The sequence below is a fragment of the Perissodus microlepis genome, chromosome 1 (assembly GCF_051167445.1).
Source record: "Perissodus microlepis isolate ML-2025 ecotype Zambia chromosome 1, ASM5116744v1, whole genome shotgun sequence".
Lineage (NCBI taxonomy): Eukaryota > Metazoa > Chordata > Actinopteri > Cichliformes > Cichlidae > Perissodus > Perissodus microlepis.
The window spans coordinates 36885636-36913461 of NC_140461.1; the positions used below are offsets into that span (position 1 = coordinate 36885636).

Sequence of the window (27826 nt, forward strand, 5' to 3'; positions counted from 1 at the left end):
TACATCTCCACTAATCAAAATACAAGAAAAATTAATGTATTTCCTACATTAATTTAAACAGCACATGAACAATGATAACTCACACGCTTTACTGAAGTTGTGTTAGTAAATCATGCAATTCTTTCTGTCCTGTACACAGTTTGCGTTTCTCCACTGCAGTCTCGTCTTTCTTTTTTTTGTGCAATAAAAATACATGTAATATCCATGTTCCTCCTCCCTGCACAGAAACTGAAATGGTCTGGTTGTAGCACAAGTCAGGCAGAAGAAAAAAGCATGGTTTGACTGTTTACCTTCTATACCTGGTATGTTACTGTAATATATTACTGCATTTAATACAGTTACACATGGCATTGCTGGCCCGCACTAGTAATCAGAAACGATCCTATTAACAAACACATGTGTGATGAGACAAACACGGGAAATCCACAGACGGAGTTTGGGGTGTATGTTAGTTTAACCATTGTGATTAGCTAATCAGGGCCGATTTTTAAATCCTTTTATTTATTTATTTATTTATTTTACCGTATATTCTAAGTTTCGTGTCCCTTTAAATGTCCATGCATGTCCGCGCTCCGCCCACTGGAGAACTAAATGCGTCAACTGTTGAGGTTTTTGGAGAGTTTGTGCTTCCTTGCGTTCTTTGGCAGCTTATAGGACATGGTAAGTTAAGAAACTGCAATGTTAATTTCTTCTGCAGTTATCTGAGGCGTTAGTAATAAATCTGTCGAGCGAGAGGAAGTTTAGATTGAGGGCAGGAACGGTGTTATGCCCAAAAGTCATCGACTGCCTTAAAGGGATTTGTTTTTATGCGTTATTTATGTCACTGTGACACTTTGTACCCGGATTAAAAAAACAGGGATGTATAAAAGTCACTGCTGAAAACTGATTGCAGGTTCTAACCTGTGACACGAATGTTGTTTGAGGCTTAATCCTGAGAAACAAGTTTGACAGATTTCAGCCCAACAAGTTGTTTATAACATTTGAACAACTTGTTTGCAGCTGAGGGAAAAGCGCATTGTGGCGAAAAGCGCTGACAGCATATTAACGTCAGACAAATTGATTTCGCTCTTTTTGCTTCTCGTCTTCTTTTTGGGTTAATTGTGAGAGAAATCTGTGACCCGAGCAGCTGAAACACTGAGCCTACATGCTGAAGTCGCTGTAACCTGTTGGCAGCTCTGATTTATTGCTGGCACGTCCGGTTATTGTTCCCGCACAGTTTTTTTCGTTTTCCCGTTTTGTGTGTTTGTATTTTCGGTACACGTCTGCGGTGCTGTGTCGGACAGCCGCTCCTCATGTCTTCATATTCTTCTTCCGGGGAGACAGAGTTTCGTGTTTGTTTAATGTTCAGCAATAGTTCTCGAGGCTTTCACGTGTTTCTTTGGGAATTGGCTGCTTTTTCACTCATTTTCACTTCACTTCAACCAGTCAAACCAAGTTGTTATCGTGTCTTTAGGCTCTTACTAGACTGTTGTTACTAGAAGCCTGTCACAAAGTAGAAGTTCTTCTCATTATTTGAACGTATGAAAAATACCAGCGATAACAAAGTTTTGATGGATATAAAATCTTATTTTTGATTTGAGCAGTCTGTATTCTGCATTTCAGTCAACCCAGCTGCTGCCTGTTCTGTCTGTTAGTCATTTTGGAGTTTGTGTAGAAGTAGTTCTGTTAATTGGCACGTTTCTTCCTGATGTTTCTTGTTATTTTGTAAACCGGTGGGAACAAATGTGGAATGGGGGGAATGTGGAGGGAACGTTGTACAGCTGGTCCTGAGGTAAACTGAACAGATTGGTTAGAATTCGCAGCAGGACACAAAGAACAATACACAAGGTGCCACAATTCACACTGCATATCAGTAAAATCAGCTGTTCCCTCTGTAGCACAGCTGCTGACCCTGATGTATGCATAGACTTTACATAAAAGAAGGATGGGGGCCACTGTGACATCACTCATTTGCTTCTGGCTTCCAAGTTTTAAGCTCCACCCTTCATGTGTGTTTTTATTTTTTTTTAGTTATTTGGAGTCTTATTTGGATGAAAGCATGGACTGCCAAGTTATCGATTCATGCCTTGAGGCGACTTTTGTTGTGATTTGGCGCTATATAAATAAAATTGAATTGAATTGAATGTTAACTACCCTGATTAGCAAGCTCCAGCCATAAACTGTACTTGAATACTGTAAGTGCTGAGTGACAGACTAATAAAACACTGACCACAACCGAAGTACAGATGTCTTGGGTTGTCTGTACCACACAGCAGATCAGTCTGATAATTACATTAAAAGGCTCCAACGGGCACCAGCAGCACAAACGGCGAGTTCCAGTTCAATGACCTCGTTTACAGCTGCTGTGAACAGAATAAACAGTTTGTATTTTTGTAGCAGGCTGTAAACTTTCTCTGTAGTGCTTTATAGTCGGGTATTTTTACATGGGAGTCTCATTTTTAGAGCCATAAATGGAGGCTTCAGCTTGTTTATGAGGCAGTGAGAGTGAGGGTATAAACAAAAAGTTTAGAAATGTTTTTTAAAGCTAAGAATGTCATCCACCCCGATGGGTAACTTCGTAATCAGGTTCTAAATCAAGAGCTTGACAAAAGCCTGGAAGAATGTTTCAGAAGTTCTCTGCAGAGATGTTGGGTCAGCTGGACCCGAGCTACTTTATATAGAAGATATACGACAGCTGGTTTGGAGCGAAACTCAATTAAAGGCTTCTGATCAAGCTGCTCTTTATTTTTTGTGGAGAACCAAAGCACATATTTGTTATACAGCAGGCACTGCTCATTACATGACTAATATCATCCCAGTGACTGTGGTGCTGGAAGCATCAGATAGAAATCTTCCTGATGTGTGAGGAGTGTGTTTTGGTGATGTCTAACCTGTAAACATGCATTTTGGACGGACCATAATTCCCGTGTCCCCCTCATGCAGACGAGATCTGATCTGGTCTGAGGTGAAGTCATTATCATTTTCCGTTTCCTGACCCAGAGTGAAGATGAATGAGGATGCATTCGAGGTTCCAGAGAGGACCGAGTACCGCTACTTGGTACAGGAGGAGGATGAGGAGGAGGTCCAGTATGTGCATCACAGACACTACATCAGCCCCTTCCTGGTCCTGTCCAAACGCTGCATCTTCCTCATCTGCCTCGGCGTGCTCGCTCTGCTCGCTCTGGCCGCCTACCTGGGTTACATAGCCCAGACGCTTCCACCGGGACTCGCCCAAGTGTCAACTGACTGTGGCGACTTTAGAGGAAGATATGTGAGTTTGTACTCTTCATAATATCAGATCTAAGATGTATTGCAACCACTTTTCAAAAATTACTTTTTAATTCATTTAACCCTCATTTCCTTAAGTCTGTAACTGTAATCCTGTACCAAATGTAATCGTTAACCTAGCTTAGCCTTGCTTTCACTTCCCCAGGATGCTGCAACACACAAGATTTGTGCTTCATCTGCAGAAATAACAAAGTAGAGCTCGTGATCGAATTTGTCTCTTTTTTTCTGTGAACACGAGCCGGCTGCTGCAGGATGGGTTTCATGCAGTCAGCGCTCAGCTCAGTTTATTTACATTCAGTTATTTTTAATGATCATTTTCGCACACTGAGGTTTTTTTTATGTTTCTCAAAAAAAAGAAGAAGTTTGTTTAATAAACTGCTTAAAAGCAGTAAAAGAACACCAGCCTGACTGTTTGATGGTGGGTCAGGGACACACAGACGTCTATATTCTAGACAACAGCACCCGGATCAGCTTCGAGTATCGGGGTGAAATCCAGAACCGGGTCTCAGACCCTGCACTGGTGCTGTGGTCGCAAATTTTGAAGCCATCCTGATAACCTTCTCCCACCAACGATGTGGAGATCCAACCCTTTTAGATCCAATTAAAATCAAGACACTTAAAAAGATGCTCTGGAAAAGAGTAGAATTCTTGGAACAGAGTTTAATACACTGAATCATATGAACAGCAGGAAAAATACATACAGACATTTAGCAAGAGAATTACATAGCAGAAAGCAAGCAAAGCAAAACCCCGGGGTCTACAGCCTTAAGCACAGACAGCAGAGCAACACAGAGACGGACAGAGATCAACAGCAGAGGGGAAAAACGAGCTGGGGGTGTCCTCTGGTCATTTAATATATAGGGACCAGTATCCCCGCCCCCTGCTGCTGGGTAACTTTCCCACCCATCCAAACACAGCTGTCAGGTAGCGGCCAAGGTCTTGGCCAAAGGCCAGTCAGGACTCTGACTACCCCTTGCTCTGGCTTATCACAATAGGTCATGACACGGTCAAACATCACACATTAATCCTAATTATTAAATCTTATACAGCAAGTGGCACAATCTTATAACATATAATCTTATAACTACATAGGTTACATGCTTTCTCATATATAAAAACACTTCAGTGTGGGTTCAAAGTGTGTGTGTGTGAGTGTGATTATATCGTATGACGTTTTATTGTGATGTGTGCAGGATCTCTGTTACATTGTTAATGTTTTGGTTGTGCTGCATGAAAGACGTTGAGTGTGTATTAGGGAAGGTTAGTTACCGGAGCTGGAGAGTGAGTTATTCAACTCTCAACAGCATTAACTGCCCTGTTACTGTAAAACCTTAATAAACCTTGGTGAAGCAAAATGTCTTGCGCTTAAGACTGTACATGAAAGTTAAAATATATATGTTCAGTGCACATAGATTTATAGTGTATATAGTTACATAGTTATACATATCACACAAAAATCCACCACAGTGCAGTGGGTCCTGGGATCCTCCTCCAAAACTCAGATCTTCAGGAAAGTACAACAAGTATGCTCTGACATTTTTAATCTTTTCTTTGTAGAAAAATGGAGCCTACTCCTTTAAGGGCATGTCCTACGCTGCTCCACCTGTTGGTGGCCTGCGCTGGGCTCCTCCAGCTGAACCGGTATGCAAGAGTGGGGTTATCGATGCGGGCCACTTTCGCAGCATGTGTCCTCAGGTGAGGCCCTTGTCGAGCACGGGGAAGCTGATGGGCCAGGAGGACTGCCTGTTCGTCAACGTGTGGACCCCCACCCTGCAGCCTGACGCCAAGCTTCCCGTCATGGTGTGGATCCACGGAGGATACCTGCACATGCTCAGTGGAGGAGAGAAGGGATACTCGCCTACGGAGAAGCTCGCCGCCGACACAAAAGTGGTTTACGTCAGCTTCAACTACAGACTCAATGCCTTTGGCTTTCTCGCCCTACAGATGCTGAGAGAAGGTTCTCCAAGAAACACCTCAGGTTAGTCGGTGATGCACAGCAGGACGAATGTGGAGTGTTTTACTGCAGCCAGCAAACAACTGGCTGCATGATATTTGTAGCCTGAAGCCTTAGCTGAAACAAGCTAATGAATATACATGTTGTGTAAGACATTTGTCAGATATCAGGAAAGGTTAAAGGAGACCTGTTCAACTCTTCCAATTTTCTGATACTTATATAACCTGTTGCAATGGATTTTAACATGGTTAATGTCTCAAATAATGAGGTCACTGTGCATACAACTCTCCCCTGTGAGCCTAAAGGCTTCACACTAAACAAGCTTTTCCTACGTTTGCCTCTGTATGTTGTCAGTGACAGAGGAGATCTCAGCACCACAATTATGTCAGCGCACAAGCCCCGCCCACTGGCTTTTCATACCTTTATTAGTTTTGTCAATGATCTATAATATCAATGACCTAAAATGAAGCTACGACACAGATTAGATGTCACGATCTGCGAGGCAAATTGTCGGGATATGAGCGGAGCGTGGACCCAAGTGCAGGCAAACGGAGACCAGAACGGATAATGACAAAAAGTGAGTCTTTATTTTGGCTGCTACCAAACTACAAACAGGTGGAACAGGGAAAAACTAAGCATGGAATAACACCTGAAACTAGAAACAAGAAACTTGAAAACCTGGAAACGGGATGGAGAGCAGAGGTAATCCGGGGGTAACACAAACTATATATACACAGAGAGAAACGAGGAAATGGCGTACAGGAGGGAGACACAGCTGAATCTCCATAAACATTGCGACACAGGGAGGAAGCAAAACAGAATACACTGACATAAGACACAGACCTTCAAAGTAAAACAGGAAACACGACACAATACGCAGCCGTGGGACACGGGAAAAGTACAGAGTAGACACGGGAACAGAGACTAACACAGGCGAAGATCAACACAAAGAGAGGAAGGACTATAATCACTAAGAACTAAAGGAAACCAAAACTATGAACAATATATCAAATTATAAAGTCAGAAATACAAGTACTGGGTCGCAGCCCAGTACAGTGACATTAGAATAAAGTGATAACACAACAGCTAACACTTCTGAAAAAATGTAGTTCTTACAGAAGAAGAACTTTATGAAAAGTTAAAAATTAAGTTTGGCATTATTTGCACTGAAATATAGACCGTATAAAAACAGACCGCTGTGAAATAGACTGAACAGCTATTGCCTAAATCTTAAACTCGACCTTGCAGCTCAATACAAAATCATAGAAAAGCATTTAAAAAATATTGTAATAGTAGATCAGTCCAAGTTCATTATCTTGTCCACCTCTGCCTGAGCGCTCCGCACAGTCCTGAAACCTTGGCTACCGGGCTGTGGATTTCACTTCGTTTTTAAGCATCATATCAGTTCTCCACAGTCTGGGCTCCCTGCTCAGTTTAGCTACGTTCCCCTGCTGCTCTGTACAGACAGCAACCTGCTTGGTTTTCCACACGCTTGGTCACACACTGCCCCGCTCTGCTCTGCATCCTCAGCCCGGCATTAATTATTCATATTTTACCTAACTACGCTGCTTTAAATTCATTTATCAATCAGCTGTTGCTAGCTGTGACCCATGTTAGAGCAGCCTTGTGTTGTTGTGTAAACGGGCGTGTTGCTAGGCAATCCAGCATGCCATAGTAATGGTTTTGCAATAATTTCTGTGGGGTAAAAATGACATCCTCTGCAGTTCTAGGCATGGAATAAGTGGTCATGTTTTCTTTTCACAGCCCAAAACTCCATATTTGATAAATGAGCCTGAAAATACGAGCTTATTCCAGTATTTTCAAAATGCACAAATCTCCAGTTTAAGATGAGTAAAAATTATTTGACCTGTCAAAGTAACTTAAGGAGACCAAGAGTAGAATAGTTGTAGCTGATAATTATTCATCGACTTTAAATATAATCTGAAACTATAAGCTAAAAATGGAATCATTGTACTATCTTTGCCTCACAAAGTGGCTTGAAGCAACTGTTGTGATTTGGCGCTATATAAATAAAACTGAATTGAGAAGCCTGCAGTGAGATGACCAAACGCTGGGTATTTATAACACGTAACAAAGATCTGAATATTAGAATTTTGAGGTAACACTGAAATATGATGCGTGATAGATTATAAGAATCAACATATTTAAATCAGATATCTGCCCGACTGACTTGGAAAGCTAGATCGGGACATTTCGGTGCTTTTGTGACAGCAGACTGATGAGAACACAAAGAGACGGAGAGTGTGAGTTTACCAACAGCAACACATAACAAGTCTGTCCACTTGGTCATTCACTCTGCTGTCTGTGCTTACTAATGAGGTTTTAAAACCACTCCATCGCTCACACAGTCTGGCTAACAGCCTCTAAACTACAAAGGCTTTCCCCGTCACCATCGACCGCACGGTTAGCGTACGCAGCTGGCATGCGATGTGGAACCGAGACACAGCTTGAGCTCCGTCTTCAGGCCCGTTCTCATTATTGTTTGGTTCCCTCAGAGGTGAACCGTGAGCCATTTACTAAACAAATAAAGTGGAATAAAATGCAGCCGAGTTTGAACAAACAAACCTTTTTACATGCTCAGTTAAAGACCCTAATTAGCGTCGTGGAGTTTCAGAAGTAGTGACACTTGCAGGGAGCTTTTAACGGCTTCTGTTAGGTCGCTGCAGTGCATCGTGTGGAGTTAAAGAAGTTCTAATGGCTGTAGTGTATTTTCTTACAAGCCATTTACCACTTAAACCGACCCTTTTAATATTTATGGTGTTTACATTGTGCTCTCAGTTAGAGGGAATGCTGAGAAGTCCATAGCCTTCCATTAAGATGTGTATACTTAATGAATGCTAATGCGATCTTTATAAATGGAGCTCTTTCCGAGGCTTCCTCCTGCTTGTTTGCATTTTTGCGCTGTGAGTCAAGTGGGTCATTTCTGTTACGCAACTCGAATAAGCCCACTGTGACCTTGATGTGACAGAGCCTTGCATGACACGATGGTGTGATGGCGGGGCACACGACTCCTTTTCGGCATTCCAGAGCCTCCTCTCTGTCCTCTTCACTATCACTGCTCATTTTTAATAGTTGTAATCGTCCCCTGCCCCATTTCCTCGCTCCCTCAGCTTGAGATGAGTTAAATTTAGTTCATGCTGCCAGAACACCACAGAAAGCTGGTTTCTGATTGAGAAAATAGGACATCAGAAAAAAGGCTGCATCAAAACCTGATTAATCGATCTCTTCTCAACTCTCCCCTTCCCTCCTCTGCAGGGAATTATGGCTTCCTGGATCAGATCGCAGCTCTGAAGTGGGTTCAGAAGAACATCCGTGTGTTTGGAGGAGATCCTGGCAAAGTTACCATATTTGGACAGAGCTCAGGTATAAACAGTATTAAAAAAAATCATTAAAAGTGTCATTGGGACATGCTGTGACACATGCAGTCTCAAACTTACCCTAAAGGATTGAATGTTTTATGACGAATTCTGTGTCCTAGAAAAGATTCGATCTAATTAAAAGAAGAGATACAATATATTAACAGGAACACAGATTAGATCTGTCATGTGGTGTTGTGATTATAAAATATAACACTCACTTATGTTTTGAAGTTACAGTAGTGACTTACTTGCTAGTAGGGAATGTGCACATTAAAGTTATTTATAGTGAATGCCCAAAGCAGTTACAGCGATTTGATCAAATCTACAGAAGCATTAAAGACACTGCCAGAGTCGTATAACAGTTATTTAAAAGACAAATCATGTTAAGCACAGATGTGCTGGTTGTATTTTGGTCAGTATTGTACTGCGAATGAACGCAGTGTATACTGACATAAAGAAAACTGTCATTTGAAGTAAAAACAAAAAACTGATAAAAAGAGATGGGTGTGGTGTCAGCGTTTTCCACAGTATTATATTGTATTAATGGCAGTAGCAAGTATACTTTGTATACTTTATGACCATATCATTTAAACAGGGCGATAATCAAACCGTCTGCAGTGGTAGACATTAGAGTCCTGTGGAAGTACATGGTCACTGCTTAAATTTGATTGAAGAGGCTAACTGGCAGCTAGGTGATGCTAATGAAATGCCCTTGATTAACTGATCATTGCTAAAGTATCTATAAAAACAGAAGCTGTGGCAGTTTACTGGTTTGGAGTATTCAGGCGGATGTTACCAGTGTCAGAGTCTTAGCACCCCAGCAAATTTATCCCTGGGTCAAACCATCTGCCAAGGCTCAGAGAAACTGTAGAACACCAAAGAGCTACACTTCAGACTCAGTCTGCTTCACGAAGTTTGTGACAGAAGAATTAGAAAAATATTGAACAAAATGGCCTTTTTAGAAGGGAAAACGGCAGCAAACCACTGAACAAGAGCTCTAGAACAATTTACTAACTACGGTAACGTATTTTCCGCACTTTAAGGCGCACTTAAAATCCTTTAATTTTCTCAAAAATCTACAGTGCGCCTTATGTACGAATTCTGGTTGTGCTTACTGACCTCGAACTGATTTTATGCGGTACACGGCGCTCAAAAATCTGTCAAAAATGTTTTAGTGCGACTTTGGTAAGCTACGAAGCCGCACCGCTTGATCAGTGTTGCCAACTCCTCAGGAAGGAAAATCGCTATTGGTTGTCCTAAAAGTTGCTAGAAGTCGCTAAATGACGTCATTAACTAATTTGCATAATTGGTCATGCTAATGTAATTGTAACCTACGTTGCTGGAGAGAGAAATAACATCGTGGAAGAGACAAAGTCAGTAAAAATGTCTTAAATGCATTTAGAATTTATTTAGAACTACAAATTAAATTTCTTTTAGCAATTATTGTTTTTTTAATGTCACAATTCCAATCCTGCTCCTTTATCCGGGCTTGGACCGGCAAAAGTGACCCGAAATAGGCACTCTGTTGGAGTTACTTTGTGTGTGTGTGTTCATAAGTAGTTTTAAACTTTGTGGTCCACAAAACAACATAACAGTGAAAGAAGAACTGACTGCGTTACAGTCAGTGCGGGAGCCCTGCCCTGATAGCAGCTGGGGGAGGACTATCCTCCGCCTGTGAGCGCTTTGGCACGGGCGAGGTGCCCACCGCAGCACCCGCTGCTTATTGAGAGTAAGAGCAATACGCGCTTTCACGTCAAAAAGTCGTCATAAATAAGTCTCTAATAACGCCAGAAAAAGTCGCCAGATTTGTCGCTAGTCGCGTTTTAGAAAAAAAGTCGCTAAGGGGGTCTGAAAACTCGCTAAATATAGCGACAAAGTCGCTAAGTTGGCAACACTGCGCTTGATGGATTGTTGGAGCATCGTCAGGAGCCTCGCGGAGTAATCTGGGTCCTAAACTCCATCTTCTTCAGGGCCCAAAGTCAAACGAACACTGCAGCATCACTGAGAGTTAAAAACTGTCTAAATTCTTTCATCTTAATAAAATGATCAGCGTTGCTGCTTTACCAGGTGTAACAATTAAGTTTAACATCCAGGCATCCATGAAAACAGAATTTATTAAATTTAACGGAGTTAGAAGTTAGCAGGAAGTTAGCTTGCTAGTTTCCACCTAAACATGATATAGCATGTTCTGACTGAGAGATTTCTGAAGAAATTCAAACGTACAGCTCTGCTATCACTTCCAACATAAATGAAGACAGAAAACTAAACAGCAGTGACGTTTGTAGGGTTACTGAAGTTGGGCTAGCTGGTATATAAGGATGTGCTATGTGATCGCTAGCGACACAGCTATGTTAGCATAACATAAACACAGTGGAGGTGGAACGTTAACTTTTTCAACTGGATAAAATCCAATGGTTAGGATGCTGTAAATGGACCAAACTTCAGTGAGGAGAACAACTGAGATAATCCATCCACAATATGAGGTTAGGTTATAATCCGGTGCACCTTATGGTCCGAAACATACGGTATATGCACCAATCTGTGTGTGAATGGTCCAAATGCACAAATCAGCAATTTATTTCATTTCATTTCATTTATTTATTTATTTCACACTTGGTACAACAGTTCAAACAAACCAACCACACTTTCTATCAATAAAGCACTACAACCATGTGTGAAAAGGAGCAGGAAGAAGAAAATATTCTTATTAAACCCTGCCCCCTATCTTCAATCCAACTTATATTACAAGTGGGCACCAAAAATCAGGGAACAAACTAACATTAACATTTATCTCCGGTCCTAACTCAAACCAAACAACAAATTTATAATCAGAATATACCACTCCACATAGTAACAAGGAGAAATATAAAATTAAAATAAATAAAACAAAAAATTATAATGGATCCTTTTTCAATGAACTCCAATTTCATTCACATTCTTCATATTGAGTTATCGTTTTAAGCATGTAACACTTTTTAAAACAATGTAAATTTATACAATTCTTTAAATTATAATGAAGAGAGTTCCACAGTCGTATACCCCTAACCGTTGGACTCATTAATCTTTGTGTAGTCCTAGCTAACTGATGCTTAAAATAAAATTTCCTTCTGCTATCTTCTCCCCCTGAACACAATAAAAATACTCTTTGTAACTTAAAGGGCAAAATATTATTTTTAGCCTTAAACATAATTAATAGTGTCCGTAATTTCACTAAATCTCCTAATTTTAATAATTTCGATTTTATAAATAATTTATGACTATGTTCATACCAGAAATTTCAAAATCCCTTTTGCAGTGCAACCTGATGGAAATGCTATCACAGAACCTAATAAGAACTGGAGAATGCCACAAACCTCAATGAACTGAAGCGATCTGTAAAGAAGAGTGGGACAAAATTCTTCCACAACCACATGAAAGATAATTACTTGCTCCTAAAAGTCCTAAAAACATAAGTGTACACTTCACATCTTTTGGGAGAGTTTGAACGTGCAGGTGCTTGCTATGTTACCTATGTATTTAATAATAAGGCAAACCAGTAGAACCGCTCCATCACCTCCAACCAGCTGCTGCTCCCATTTTTGTACTTTGCTCTCCTGAAGGTGGAACGTCAGTGTGGACCCTGATGATGTCACCATTAGCCAAGGGTCTCTTTCATGCAGCAGTGGACATGAGCGGCTCGTACATTTACAATGCGACCCTGGAACAAGCCGAGGTGGACAACCTGGCGTTCCTGAATAAGACGGGCTGCGGAGATCTGGCCTGCCTGAGGCGCCTCTCTATCGGACAGGTCCTGCAGGTAGGGCGAGGAGGAGGCAGACAATCCATCCTAACTGGAGAGCCTTGCTGTAAAAAATCTGTGAAAGGCAACGAAGCTATGACAGTAATAAAAAATCTAATAACAGAAAAACGTTAATTTCTGTAATATTCTCCTTAATGTCTAAAGATATCAGGAAATATCTCATTCGTAGCTCATCTTTCCAAACGGTTCTGACATTTTGATCAAAATTAAAATTACATTTTTCATTTTGATGGCTCATAATGTCACGTCCAGGTATCAAAAGACCTGGACATCTCTAATTTTCCTATGCAGTTGATGAATAAATGGGACACTAAATATAATTTGCAGCCATGATTACAGGCAGCTTTCCCTCAAACACCACTGAGCTTCATTAAATTGAGGATCCTCTGATGAGAAGAGAACCTGTAGGTACATGAAGAGCTTCATTTCAACATGACGATGACCCCGGGAGGAATTATGAATAATGTATGTCATGAAATGATGATGACAGCTGAACTTTTAAAACTGTGACAGTCATCAGACTGCAGGTTACTGTTATTAGGTTTTTAAAATGTCAAAGTAAGTGATTCAAGATGCCACTCAGGAGACTGGAAAAAGAGCAGTTTCCATCTTATTTTATCCCGTAATTCTGTTAAATACAAATTAAAAAATAGTCGTGTTTTATGAAAGCGAAACCTAAACTCACTGTGGACCGGTCGTCTTTACATACATTGTGCTCCTCTCCTGTCCAAAAGAACCATTAAGATAAATATAAGTTTGTTTCCTTCTTCTTGAATCTTATGCTAAAAACAATAAGCATGTATTCCTAGGCCATCCCATGGCAGGAGTACCCCTCCTGGGCAGCAGATGAGATGACTGACCTCCCCACCAAAGGGAAATCCATCGGCCCGGTTGCAGTAGTGGACGGCTACGTCCTCAAAGCACCCCCTTTTGAGCTGTGGGAGAAGAAAGGAGAGCACAGTGACGTCCCTTTCCTTGTTGGAACAACAGAGCAAGAGGCTGACTTCGCGTGAGTTCACCTGCTTCAGTTTCTCCACATTCAGCTTGTGCTGAGATGAGTCTCCACTTCAGTGCTGTGTTTCCTCCACAGTCCTCCATCTACAAACATCTCCGAGTGGACCTGGGGGGACTACACGTGGTTTGTAACAGGTAACGGCTTTAAAGGGGGTGTAACCCAGGTTTTTTTTTGTAGACGTCTTCTAAATGCATCGCATGCAAGCAACCATGGAGCCACTGTGCTGGAAGAAATGACTGCTATGGCAAAATGGTAAATGGCCTGTATTTGTATAGCGCTTTTCTAGTCCCTAACGACCCCAAAGTGCTTTACACAACCAGTCATCCACCCATTGGTGATGGCAGCTACATTGTAGCCACAGCCACCCTGGGGCGCACTGACAGAGGCGAGGCCGCCGGACACTGGCGCCACCGGGCCCTCTGACCACCACCAGTAGGCAACGGGTGAAGTGTCTTGCCCAAGGACACAACGACCGAGACTGTCCAAGCCGAGGCTCGAACCGGAAACCTTCCGATTACAAGGCGAACTCCCAACTCTTGAGCCACGATCAAGGATTCTCTCAGTGTGTGTGTGATTGTGTCTGTGCAAAATATGGCTGCGTAACATTGTAAGATTGTAGCCACTTGGCTTCAGGGAATTAGACCAAGATCAGGGTTAGTGCTTTGTAGTGATGGTTGAATGTAGTCACAGGAGGCTTGGGAATTTGATTGAGAATATTTGAATCATTAATGAATCAATATCTTTACAAACATGGCCCAATAAACATGCCTGTGTGTGTGTATTGGTTGCACCATAGAGCAGCGGTCCCCAACCCCCGGGCCACAGCCTGGTACCGGTCCGTAAGTCGTTTGGTACCGGGCCGCAAGAGTTGAGGCTCCGGTGTGAAATTTATGGTTTTCAGGGTCTTTTCCCGTGATGAAGCTGTGCGTCTTGTTTTGAAAGAAATATTTACGCGTTACCATAGCGACCAGAGAGCATTAAGGTGCAGAGAGGAGGATGTTACTCTCAATGTTGTTGGCGCATTTCAGGAGGACGCTGCTAATAAAGTTACACAATTACAAAGTGGATTCGTGTTTATTATTATTTTTACAAAATACCACAGTTTTTGTCTCGGTCATATCATTTTATTTTGTTGTATTTTGTTGCACCTTAATGGCTGGTCTGTGAAAATATTGTCTGACATTAAACCGGTCCGTGGCGCAAAAAAGGTTGGGGCCCGCTGCCATAGAGTACCCTATGGCTGCAACCTGCAACCAAGGAAATGTTGAGCATCGTATACTTCTCAGGAATCCATTTCACCTCGCAACTGCTGGCCGTCTCCAGCAGCTACTCATGGAATACAGAATTTTGCGTAGTGATTAGCCACGCCCCCTCTCTAGGTCTGTGTGACTGAGGCTTCAGGGAAACGCTGGTAACAGAACCTTTATCCTAAATATGAGAATCATTCATTCAAACAAGGTCAGTCTCACTTACACTCTGGGTTTCCTAGCAACACATCTAACAGATGTGAATCACATGATCACATGAAAGGTTGTCAGGATAGGCAAAGAACAAACAGACTGAAAGAAATTTCCTAAAATATTAGTAAGATATTGGGCCTTGAAGCAGACCCTGGCTTTCTACTGTCTCTACTTGTTGAAAGGGAGTTCTTCCTCCTTACTGTTGCCAAGTGCTTAACATTCAAGGTTTTTTTACTGTATATTTTTTACCTGATCAGGTAAAATTATTAGCGTGGAGGAAAAAGATTTTAGAAAATCAGGTTAGGTGTGCTCTATAAAGTACCATGACAGTGTAGCCCATTAAGAAGTCAACCACGCTCTTGACACTGAAAACTAGGCTTTACCTCACTAAGCCCAAATCCAGTTTCATAGTTTGGGCCACTGTTCTGTTTGATTGCATCCTGCTCACTGACGTATGACGCCAGGGACTGAAACTGAGTTTAAACAGGAAAATCTGTGTAAGCACTTCACATGATAACATATTATGTGTGGACTGTAACTGTCTGTGTCGTTTTCCTCTCAGCTAAACTTAAGTCATTTGGCGACGGTCTCGTCAAGGAGGCGTTGCGGCTGTATCCATCTTCAGCCTGGTGTCCAACCAAAGACCGCTGCCCAGAGAGGTCCTATACCACCATGGTGTCTGACATCAGGGTCACCTGTCCCAACAACGACCTGGCCCAGAGGGCTGCAGGTAAACTCATGGATCACTGAATAATATCATGATTATAATAATAATATTGATAATAGGTTCTCCCATAATAAGAGCTTTAACCCAGATGTGCAGTGCTCAGTAATGATTAAGTGGCAGCTGGAAAACCAGCAGAGTGGATCATCTAAGTGTTTTGAAGTGGAGACCTCACCATGGTTACTGATGTATCTCTCTGTGAAAAATAGGTAACTGGTTAAATAAAGTTTGACCAATTTCTGACTGAATTGTTATTTCACAACACCCAATTTCCATCTTAGGCTTCACTTTGTCTCCACTCTAACCAGTATATGTGGGGGATTAGAGTTGAGTCTCTCTAACTCAGACCTTCCCAAAGTGTGGGGCCCGCCCCCTAGGGGGGGCGCAGAGCCATGGCAGGGGGGGCGCGGGATGAAAAGGGGGGGGAAAAAACAAAACGCTTGGACACTGCTAGCACGGGCGCCTACAGAAACGCAAAGCAGGAGATGAAGCATCGCTGAACATGTTTCCAAACCAACTTCATTCTAAGCCAAAGACTAGAAAATATGGTGAAGCAAATCTGCCCTTTGGCTTCACCTGCACAAGTGCCGAGGTAGGTCTCCCTGCAGGATTGGTTTTCCCTTCGTCGGGAGCAGCGCTGGGCTGTTTAAATCACGGGCAAACAGTATCCCACATTCTTGATTTTTAGTTCACAAACACTTCTTGTAATGACTAACTACTCCTGACATTTTGGAGATGTTTGCTCTTCATACAGTAAAGTTACAGCGGGATACAAATAATATCAGGCTGATCCTGCCACGATTTGTTCCCCGGTTCAAATCACGGACAAACAGTATCCCACAGCTGTTTATGTTTTTGAACCCATTTTGCACAGAGAGGCATTTTTGAAAAATGTATTGATAGCAATGTTGAATATTATTACAGGGAAAAAAACAACTACATGTAAAATAATCACATTGTGACGCCTCTGCCTTTGTAAATGGAGGGACAGTAACTGCTTGTGTATGTAAATGTGTAAAACCTGCAGACAGTCAGATTAACAGTATTTCGTCTCTATCTGTCATTCTGCAATTCATCTCATGTAAACAATAATGTGGCGCACAGCGTGACGTGGAAAAAGGCACATACCTTTTGACGTTGCGTGACGAACTCTGTATTGCTCGTCCACACGTAAACGCAAAAAAGGAGTTTTAAAAAAATCTCAGTTTTCTGTGATTCCAAACGCCGTTTACATGGACGAAACAGCTGCGTTTTCAAAAATACCCGTGTAGGTGCGGACGTAGCATAAAAGAGTTAGTAGTTTATTTTATTACTGCCTGTAATTTATTGCAGGTTACTTGTGTTTGCTTAATTGTTCACTAAATGTTTGAGGTGTGAAATAAACTGCAATGGAGCAAAACATGGGCGTGTGTGGTTGGAAGATGTGTTTGTGCGTGGGGGGGGGGGGATTTTTCTGTAAAACAAAGGGGGGCCCAGCAAAAAAAGTTTGGGAACCACTGCTCTAACCAATCACCACATCAGTCAAGATTCAGTCAGCACGCTTAGTCAGCATACTGGTTTATACCCTTATTGTAAGAGGCAGAGGAAGTAAAAGCTGTCTACCTTTCCTTGGCTGCAGTGCTCAGCTTTAGTCTTGGCCATGGCCCTGGTAGCTGCCCTCTTGCAGCACACTGTCTTTTCATTTATTCTAGTTTGGAGATGATGATGATGGATCCCCACACACATTCATTTAGAAGCAAAGATGTGGCTATATTAAACTTTATCAAAGTGTAACATATACCTCATATTGATAATATTGATCCATCACCCAGAGCAACCCTACTCTGACATGTAGTTGAGTAGAAGAAAATCTAAATATTACAGTAAGAGTATCTGAGAACAGAAGTTATTTGCTTTCTTTGTTTCTTTGCTTTATAATCTTTACTTTATAATACTTTCTGATATATTTATTGGTTCTTAGTGAGAGCGACAAAAGCTGAGTGTTTTTCTCTGCTGATACCAAAAGTGAAGTGATCTCCTCCGACACGTTAGTATAATGTAACACAAATATATGTTACAAGTCGTTTTCTTTTCACAGTAACAAGCCCCCTTCCTTCCTTTGCAGTATGGCACCATTGTGCTTCGTGTAGGTTTGGTGTCAGCGGTGAAACTATGAGTAAAGTGACATTTAGCTGTTGTGTGAGGCGACTGCAGGGCATCCTGGGTGATTTTTCTTCCACTTGCTTCATTGGCTTTTTTATCTTGTGCAGCTTGGTTTTTTTTGTTTGTTTTTTTGTCTTTTTTTTCATCTCTTGCTGAGTCACAGTCAATCTGGGCTCGAAATGACTGATAAATGGGAGATTCAAAAGGATCCTACATGTTGGTTTCAGCAAGAAATGAAATATTGTTTGTGGCTTAAATAATAGAAAAAAGCTTTTCAAATAACATTTGACTCTAAAAATGTACGTAACACCAAAAAAACACAGTTAGGTAGGTTTTATGTTTCTTAGAACAGAAATATACCGACTGTATGTACTCACATTACACTTTCATTGCATATTAACATTTTTTGTTGCTATATACTTATTTTCCAACAATTTTCACACGCCCTAATTTGCCAAAAGTGTTCAGTCATCAAACCAAATCCCTGAAGGTTCAGGTGTTCTAATCACCTCCATGGCCACAGGTGCATAGTACCACGATAATACACCACCTGTGCAACAAGCCCAGTCAGGAAATTTCCAGTCAACCTTTAGTGGTATTATAACACAGTGGAAGACCACATGAAATCATGGAGTGGATGTGCAGAGGTTGTTAACTTTCTGCAGAGCCAATCCCTACAGACCTCCAAACTTCATGTGCTCGTCAAATTAGCTGAAGAACAGTTCATGGAATGGGTTTCCTATGCTGAGCAACTGCGTCTAAGCCTTACGTTACGGGATGTAATGCCACTGGACTGTAGAGCAGTGGAGACATGATCTCTGAAGTGATGAATGACACTTCTGTCTAGGATGTCACAGGGTGAGAAGCTGGGTCCTTCACAGATGGCCGTTCATTCTCACAGCCTTGTTGGAATCACTAGTTAAGCTAACATGCACGTCTGTGGATTAAGGGAGGAAACTGGAGTACAAGAACTTAACTTTAGCCCCTGAATGTGTCACATGCAGGCAATTTGAAGTTTTAGCTTTAAAAACATGAATATTTCACAGTTCCAGCTGTTTTAAATCTTTGCTACTTTTCAGGAAGGTTTGGACTGCTGCCCCAAGATTTCACAAGTGAGGGATCAGCAACAGTGTAGCTAAGCTTTTTATTTCATCCTGTCATGAGTGTCGAGAAAGAACAAAAAGTATGAGATGTCATTGGATGTTCTATCCAGCTGGTCTTCCATCCTCGCTGACTTGCATCAGAGGTTTTGCAGACACATCGAATTGCTGCTAAAATAATCTCCCAAAAAATGTTTGATCATATTCGTGAATGTCAAGCATTAAAATATAAATCCAAACTAGAGTCGCTTCAACAAAGGCCCAATTAATTAATAAGCCAGAGGACAGATGGATAATCTAAAACTATTTTTCCATTTAAGTTACTTTTAAAGTCCACGACTCGTATTCGCTTTAGTGTGTTGGTACATTTATTTCTCATTATATTGAGGAATGATGGTAAAAAGAATGTGGTGACTTCGCCTTCGGCTTCAAGAAACTATTGCAGACATTTTCAGTTTTCTGACACTGTGGAAGCAAAGAAATCATAAAAAAGATGTGAGGTCGCTTCCACCTGTGTAATGTCAGCAATGTTTGCGTAATTCAAAGTTTCTTTTGAAATGTTTGAAACAAATGTCAAAAGTGTTTTTCACATTTGACATTTGGTTGAAGATTCTTTTTCTTCAGGTGACAAGAGTAATTTTAATAACAACAATTAATAAAGAGGCATTGATGCTGCAACTGCAGGATTTGTTTTCTTTTGTGTTTATGAAGATAGAAAGTGGAACATTTCCAGCAGGATACATTTGGTTTTTTGTCATTTTTGACAGTCTAATAAGCTCTTTTGTAACCATTTCTCAGCTGCTCTCAAAAGTCCGGTGTATCGCTACGTGGTGAGGCACACGCCATCCGGACCTGTCAACACGTCCAGCGACCTGCTGCCATTCCCCAGCCGCTTCTCCTTCCACTGTCTGGATGCCGTGGCGTTCTTTGGAGGGCTGGAGTTCATTTTAGGGAAACCTCTCTCCGATAAGGACCGGCGCTTTCAGGATCTCATCACACGCAATCTCGTCAGCTTTGCCAAAACAGGTGAGGGCTGTTCGTAAATCATAGATAAGAGAAGTTATTGTGTGTGTGGAGTTAAAATAGTGGATTCAGGGCTTCAAATAAGTCTTTGCAAGTAATTGCTGTGAGCCAAAACTTCAGGCTAATAGACAAGTTAAGATATCTCTGTGCTTGAGAATGAACAAAATGCCACCTGCCTAAACCTTCTGTTTGCGAGGTGCAGCCAATCACAAGAAAGTAGGCTTAAGGAAGAGGAATGGAAACAGTTAACTGAGGTGCTACACTTTGTGTTTTAAAAAAAATCAAAGTGAGCAAACCCTACTTTATCAGATGTGATGTGATGATGGCAAGAACCCGTCTTTTTGTATTTGTATTACACATCAGTGTTTGTGCTGCTCGCCCACCTCACTGCTGCCACTCAGGACCAGAAAATGACCCCTAAAATTCCTCTAAGGAGCAGAAGAGAACAATAAGAGAATAGGGTTGCTCTTAGCATCCGAGATAAAAGCAGGTTCCTAACACTAAATGGTGTTTCTTCTTCTGCACATCTCTATCAGCTGACCTCTGTGCCCTTTGTTAAGCAGTGCTCGGAGCTTGCTGATGTTCATTTGTTCAGTGTACCTGTGAGTTAACTTATAGCTCAGGAGGTACTTTGAACAAATTCAGCAGAAACAATCCTCATCCATCGAAAAATGTGATGTAAAAGACTTTTAGCCTTATGAAGGGCTCATAAGGAACTACCTTGGATTTCTCATTTGATGACTCAGTGTATTAGTGTGACGTGTTTTTTCTTTTCTTTGCCTTTGTACATTGAAATTCATGTCATCACGGCGTGTCTTTATTAAGCAGCAGCCGCCAATGCTGAAAATGAAACAGCATTACACCGATGGCAATTTGAGGCTGGCTCCCAAAGATTTTGGACTCCGTCGATAGTTTGCCGTTTTGTAACAAATGTAAGGTGGTGAGATTTTGTGTAGCTGATCCACTTGCTTGCTTTGAAGGGTTAAAGCCTGTTTGTGGCTGATTGCCGGCACATGTGCGTGTGCTGCAGACTGTGCCGTATCATATTGTGCACAATTTTACATGAAAGTGTCATATTGTCACATCATTGCTACGAGCACGCCATGTGTTTATATTTTTCAGTGTGGACTACAACAAGAAAAACCCAGGCGTGTCATACCACGTGTCCAATGATTGATTTAGTAAAACCGAAGCTACTCCAACAACCTCCAGCAAAGCACAACGCTTTGAAAATTATGCATGAAAACTGTTCTCACCAAAGGTGGGAGACACAAGCAGGTGGTGACTGCAAAGTTAAAAAATGACTCAAACTAATTCACTTGCTAGTCGCACTCCATATGACACGAAGAGCAAATGCTGGGTTGAAATGATGGATCCAGTTATATGATGGTAAAGGAGAGCTTCGAGTAATTTCTTTTTCTATATCATCAGTTGTTATCACACGTTTTCTCCAGATATTGACATGATTTTGAGGTTATATCGCTCACCCCTTAGCACACTGGTGGGCAGTAAATGGTCGGACACACAGAGATGTGGGTTCATCTGAAATTCTGATGGATATAACATCCACTACTCAGACCCAAGCACACCCTCACAGGAGTGGCTGATACAACAGTGGTGACAGATGGCTACAAAGGGAGCGGGACACACGTTGACTCCACTAATTTCCTCTTTGGATATCACTTTCAGAGGCAGCCAAAAAGGATAAGGAACTGGCCAGATGCAGATTTAAAAAGGAAAACATACTGTACACTGTGTGGTGGAAAACGAGGGGATTTGACCTCGTCCACCTCCCGCCTTGATACTTTTATGCCTTAAAGTTACACTATGTCTGTGAAGGTTCTCAGTCATCCAGGTCATCGTAGTCAAAGGAGCTTGCAAAGAAAAGCGTCTGGACTTCTTTAAGTTACTTGAAGACGTTTCACCTCTCATCCGAGAAGCTTCTTCAGTTCTAAGGTCAAATGGTGGAGAGTCCCAGATATAAACCTAGTGGGAGTATCCCCCCACAGAGGGACAAAAGGACCCCCTGATGATCCTCTAATCGCCTGAGCCAAGGTGTGAAAGTGGGTGTGGGTCCCAATCAGCCAGAGTTTCGGGTGTGTTCATTGTGAAACCTGGCCCCACCTTATCATGCGAATTCCTGAGGTCAGATGGCCCAGGATGTGAGTGGGCGTTAAGGCGTCTGGGAAGGGATCTCAAAACTGGATTATAGATGGCAGAGAGTTGGTGTCGTAAACCCCCGCCTCTGTTCAAAGATGGTCGCTCACAGTGGACATAGATGGCTTCTTTCACTCCTCTTTCAAACCATCTGTCCTCTCTGTCCAAAATGTGAACATTGGCATCCTCGAAAGAGTGTCCTTTATCCTTAAGATGCAGATGGACTGCTGAGTCTTGTCCTGTGGAGGTGGCTCTTCTGTGTTGTGCCATGCGCTTGTGAAGTGGCTGTTTGGTCTCTCCAATGTAGAGGTCTGGGCATTCCTCGCTGCACTGTACAGCATACACCACATTGTTAAGTCTGTGTTTTGGCGTTTTGTCTTTCGGGTGAACCAGTTTTTGTCTGAGCGTGTTGCTGGGTCTGAAATGCACCGGGATGTCATGCTTGGAGAAAACTCTCCTAAGTTTTTCTGATACACCGGCTACATAGGGGATGACAATGTTGTTGCGTCTGTCCTTCTTATCCTCCCTCGCTGGTGTCTGGTCTTCTTTTCTGTGCCTCTTTGCTGACTTTAAGAACGCCCATTTAGGATAGCCGCACGTTTTGAGTGCTTCCTTTACATGTGTGTGTTCCTTCTTTTTTCCTTCAGGCTTAGAGGGAACATGTTCTGCCCGGTGGTGTAGGGTCCTAATTACTCCAAGTTTGTGTTCCAAAGGGTGATGGGAGTCAAAGAGGAGGTACTGGTCCGTGTGTGTGGGCTTCCGGTAAACTTCGATGTTGAGTTTGCCGTTCTCTTCAATGTGCACAGCGCAGTCCAGTCCTTTCCTGGACTGCGCTGTGCACATTGAAGAGAACGGCAAACTCAACATCGAAGTTTACCGGAAGCCCACACACACGGACCAGTACCTCCTCTTTGACTCCCATCACCCTTTGGAACACAAACTTGGAGTAATTAGGACCCTACACCACCGGGCAGAACATGTTCCCTCTAAGCCTGAAGGAAAAAAGAAGGAACACACACATGTAAAGGAAGCACTCAAAACGTGCGGCTATCCTAAATGGGCGTTCTTAAAGTCAGCAAAGAGGCACAGAAAAGAAGACCAGACACCAGCGAGGGAGGATAAGAAGGACAGACGCAACAACATTGTCATCCCCTATGTAGCCGGTGTATCAGAAAAACTTAGGAGAGTTTTCTCCAAGCATGACATCCCGGTGCATTTCAGACCCAGCAACACGCTCAGACAAAAACTGGTTCACCCGAAAGACAAAACGCCAAAACACAGACTTAACAATGTGGTGTATGCTGTACAGTGCAGCGAGAAATGCCCAGACCTCTACATTGGAGAGACCAAACAGCCACTTCACAAGCGCATGGCACAACACAGAAGAGCCACCTCCACAGGACAAGACTCAGCAGTCCATCTGCATCTTAAGGATAAAGGACACTCTTTCGAGGATGCCAATGTTCACATTTTGGACAGAGAGGACAGATGGTTTGAAAGAGGAGTGAAAGAAGCCATCTATGTCCACTGTGAGCGACCATCTTTGAACAGAGGCGGGGGTTTACGACACCAACTCTCTGCCATCTATAATCCAGTTTTGAGATCCCTTCCCAGACGCCTTAACGCCCACTCACATCCTGGGCCATCTGACCTCAGGAATTCGCATGATAAGGTGGGGCCAGGTTTCACAATGAACACACCCGAAACTCTGGCTGATTGGGACCCACACCCGCTTTCACACCTTGGCTCAGGCGATTAGAGGATCATCAGGGGGTCCTTTTGTCCCTCTGTGGGGGGATACTCCCACTAGGTTTATATCTGGGACTCTCCACCATTTGACCTTAGAACTGAAGAAGCTTCTCGGATGAGAGGTGAAACGTCTTCAAGTAACTTAAAGAAGTCCAGACGCTTTTCTTTGCAAGCTCCTTTGACTTAAAGTTACACTGTTTCTCTTTACTCCTTGCAGGTAAGGTGGAGACAAAGTGGTCCGAGTACCCATCAGCCATTGCTTTCTTGTCCGACGTCCTTGAGGTGGACAGGAACTACACCTCTCCTCAGTGTGATCTGTGGAGGAAGAACGGCCTGTATGCCTACGCCTGGATGAACTGAGCACAGACGGCAGCTGGAAGTCACTTTGCAGTTTCTCTGCTTTGTCTCTCATCCAGCTCAAATCCCACAGCAGCCGCTGTTAGTTTGAATCCTCAACAGAGATGAAACGTTTGTTTGAGGCAGCGTTTGATTACTCAATCTTAAATCTATTATTTTAAAGTCCAGCAACGAGCCATATTTGTGTTTTAAATAATTTCTCACTTCATTCCTAGTTTAAGTTTGTGTGGGTTTTTTTTTCAGTTACATTTCAGTTAGAGGTGCAGGGAATTCTGGCTGATCCACGGGATGTCGCTATGGACCGTTTTAAAACTAACAGCTTTATATTCAAGGAAGCTTAACTTGTTTGCATTAGAGCGAGGTGAGAAAGACTTAACAGACTCTGGGTCTGCATAAAGTAACTGTACATTAAACTAGGCGTGTGTGTAAGTGTAATGAAGCAGACCAAGGGGAGCTGCAGTGAACTTGGGTTGTTATGGGTTTTAAAGAAAACATGTTTGTGCCAAATCAATCTAAAACATGAAATGAAGTCCCCTTTATCTGGGTGCAGTCATGTAACATTACTTTAAAACACACAGGAAGTTAAACTTCGCTGATCTGCTGAAAATGTTTATAGATCAAAAACAAGTTGGAACCCTCTTCAAAAAGCTCGTGAAATCCACTCGACTGAGGGAAAGTTCTTCAAGTCTGGCTCCTCAGAGCAGTTTTGGAAATATACAAAAGAAAGTTTTTCTTTCCTCAAATTAAGCTTTAAAAAGGTAAAACATTTGGATAAAGTCAGGAATGCTGTTTTCCTCCTCTTTATATGTAATATGATGAAACATTTCTAAACCTAGAGTCTCTAAGAAGAAGTCCCTGTTTGACCGCTCACGCTGTGCAGCAGCTTCTGTTCTGACCTTTGAATGGTCATCACTGGGATGAGAGCGGGTCTGCAGCTGAAACTCAGCAGCCGTGTCAGCCAAGTCGGACATGAAGCGAGACCAAATTGAAAACAGAGGAAACACTTTGGCCACACCAACACAATCTCCTCTTATCAACTGTGCTAACTGAAAGATTTGCCTTCCTGCAACTTCATCCACTCACAAAAATGAAAATGAAAGTGAAGTGTCTTTCAAGGTTTTTAGAAACTGAAGAGAATCCAGTGCACTCTGCAGATGAATAGGTGTAAGTGGGGACTGGGTCTTTCAGAAAGTACCAGCTGCTCTGAGGGCAGTTCAGAGGCGTACAAGGAGACGCATTTGATTTCTTCTTTTTTATAAGCCAGAACATTTCTTCTCCAGCTGATATAAAGCAATAATAACCTTAACGAAGGCTCAGTGTGTCTCTCATCTTTGCAGATTGTTGCTGCTAAAGCCTTTAACTGCTTCTAATGTTTTTAAAGAAGTGCGAGGGTTCTTCAGATCATTTGTTTTCTAAAGATGTGCAAAGTCTTGTTACATTTATTTGAGAATACAAAGGAAGGATATCTGGATTTTCATTTCACTATCATTTCTGTCAACCTGGAATTTCGGGGTTTGCCAGGACACATCCAGTCCTGATGACTAAAAGGCTTTTCGAGGATTTACTTTGTGTACTTTATTCAGATTTTAAATGAAAGACTACAGTTACATTCCTCCTGCTTCACAAAGTTTAGTGAAATCGCAAAATAAGTTAAAAAGAAATGATCTTAATGAGAAGCTTAACGACACTTTGTAACCATTTGTCTAAATTCCAAAGTTCACTCAGACAGAGACACAAACATAGTTGTTACAGCTGTAAAAGTATGTAAGTAAACCCAGGTCATTTTCACACAGACTCTTTGTCTGTATTTACAGAGGAAATATTAAGGTATGAAGGGAATATTTTTAAAAAAGAGGTTTTTTGCTTTATAATTTCAAGAAAAATGTGTCCGTGTTATTGTCAACTGTGAATGTGCTGTTGAGTCACAGGATGTTAGTTTTGAATTTTGTCACTTTCTGCTGTTTGCACTGATTTCAAGCTTGGCCACTGCGAACATGTGAACACGTTTCGTTCTTTGTATATTTGATTTAATTTGTTTTGATTGGTTTTAAATGCTTGCTTCCTTTTGCTCCTCATTTGTTGTGTTGTTATGTGAATCCAATCAGCAGACATTATGTATTTAAAGATGTACCACATTTCCATTTTAATCAAACGACACTAATCATTGCCATCAGTTTGTTTTTATCTGCTTTGGTTTTGCATCGTGTTTCTGTTGTTTTTGGAAACAGCACTTTGATGATTATATTTGGCTGTGTGTTCGTGTGTTGATGTTCACTTTTGTATTTTCAATAAAATTGCATCATGCTGACTGTTGTTAACCTGCTAAACTTGAGGATTAGTATTAGTAAATTAGTATCGTTCTCTTGGTTGGAAGGATGTAAAAGTTTTGTTTGTTTGTTTGGTTTTTACAGTTTAATGAATTTCCTGTATTAACCGTCCAGTTTTGTTGATCAATACAATAAGAGTAGCACAAATTACCAAGTCAGAAATAAGTAGACTTAGTAAGAAAAAATATAGTACAAGCTAAGGTTTTACATGTGTTTCTTTCTAGAAGCAGAGCAGGAATTTATCTAAATTCAATTCAATTCAATTTTATTTATATAGCGCCAAATCACAACAAAAGTCGCCTCAAGGCGCTTCATAGATACAGAGAAAAACCCAACAATCATATGACCCCCTATGAGCAAGCACTTTGGCGACAGTGGGAAGGAAAAACTCCCTTTTAACAGGAAGAAACCTCCGGCAGAACCAGGCTCAGGGAGGGGCGGGGCCATCTGCTGCGACCGGTTGGGGTGAGACAAGGAAGACGGGATAAAGACATGCTGTGGAAGAGAGACAGAGGTTAATAACAGATATGATTCAATGCAGAGAGGTCTATTAATACATAGTGAGTGAGAAAGGTGACTGGAAAGGAAAAACTCAATGCATCATGGGAATCCCCCGGCATCTAAAGAGATGCAGCTGAAATAAAATCAATATGTCTTTAATATAAAGGCGAAGTCGTCTGTTAGAAATTGTCACAGTTGGTGTGCGGTTGGATAGGTTGAGAGCCATTCACTGGCTAAATCGTGAAAGTTAAGATGGAATACTATTAAAAACCTCTGTCAAGATTCAAGATTTGTATTTGCCATTTGCGCACAGGACAGGAAATGCACAACAGTCCATCCACACTGGAATTGTTGTGCAGAGCTCTCTAGGTCAAGTCACATTTTTAAAAGGTAGAAACAGCAATTAAAGGAAAGTAGAGATCAAGCAAAGAGTGGAGAAATCTTCTAGTAGTATTCATGATATAAAAAGATATTTTTTTAAAAAAAAAGTCCGGGAAGTTAGGTTTCCCGTGTTAACTTACGAAGTCCTGACAACGCGAGTACGAACTCGAATATTTAGAAACGGCTTAACAGTCTGCAGTCTATGAACAAGCTAACAATGTTAGCTCGGTGGCGAGTAGCCTTCAGTAATAGTAATAAAAATCACACAGCAATAGTACATCGAAGATACTGAAGTTTCGCCCATCCCATTCTTCTTATGAAGTGGTGTCGGAAATGCATTCCTGCCTGTGCACTGCTGCCTCTGTTGTGCTGCCTCTGGGTCCATTGTGTAACTGACGCCACCAACATTAACAGGACGCTTACATTAGAGCCTCTTATTGCGTGTTTTGTTTGGGTGTTCTGCAATCAGAATCAGAGAAACTGAATTAAT

The 27826-nt window shown here is 41.8% G+C and overlaps 1 protein-coding gene across 1 annotated transcript; it reads left to right on the top strand.

The window, feature by feature from the left end:
• Window positions 1–562: 562 nt before the first annotated feature.
• On the top strand, window positions 563–26435 carry LOC146394204 (uncharacterized). The gene is made up of 10 exons (XM_084918457.1): window positions 563–660; window positions 2980–3250; window positions 4825–5245; window positions 8498–8605; window positions 12201–12397; window positions 13210–13409; window positions 13491–13549; window positions 15438–15605; window positions 19640–19867; window positions 23988–26435. Exons 2-10 carry the CDS (start codon window positions 2987–2989, stop codon window positions 24128–24130), a joined length of 1788 nt encoding a protein of 595 aa, XP_084774583.1. The 5' UTR covers window positions 563–660; window positions 2980–2986; the 3' UTR covers window positions 24131–26435.
• The last annotated feature ends 1391 nt before the right edge of the window (window positions 26436–27826 follow it).

Bases quoted from the DNA above. Each gene is read 5' to 3' on its own strand.
- LOC146394204 (XM_084918457.1), top strand. From the start codon at position 2,987: ATGAATGAGGATGCATTCGAGGTTCCAGAGAGGACCGAGTACCGCTAC. The intron at 3,251-4,824 runs GTGAGTTTGTAC...TTTTCTTTGTAG, and splicing joins GCGACTTTAGAGGAAGATAT to AAAAATGGAGCCTACTCCTT. The intron at 13,550-15,437 runs GTAACGGCTTTA...TTTTCCTCTCAG, and splicing joins CTACACGTGGTTTGTAACAG to CTAAACTTAAGTCATTTGGC.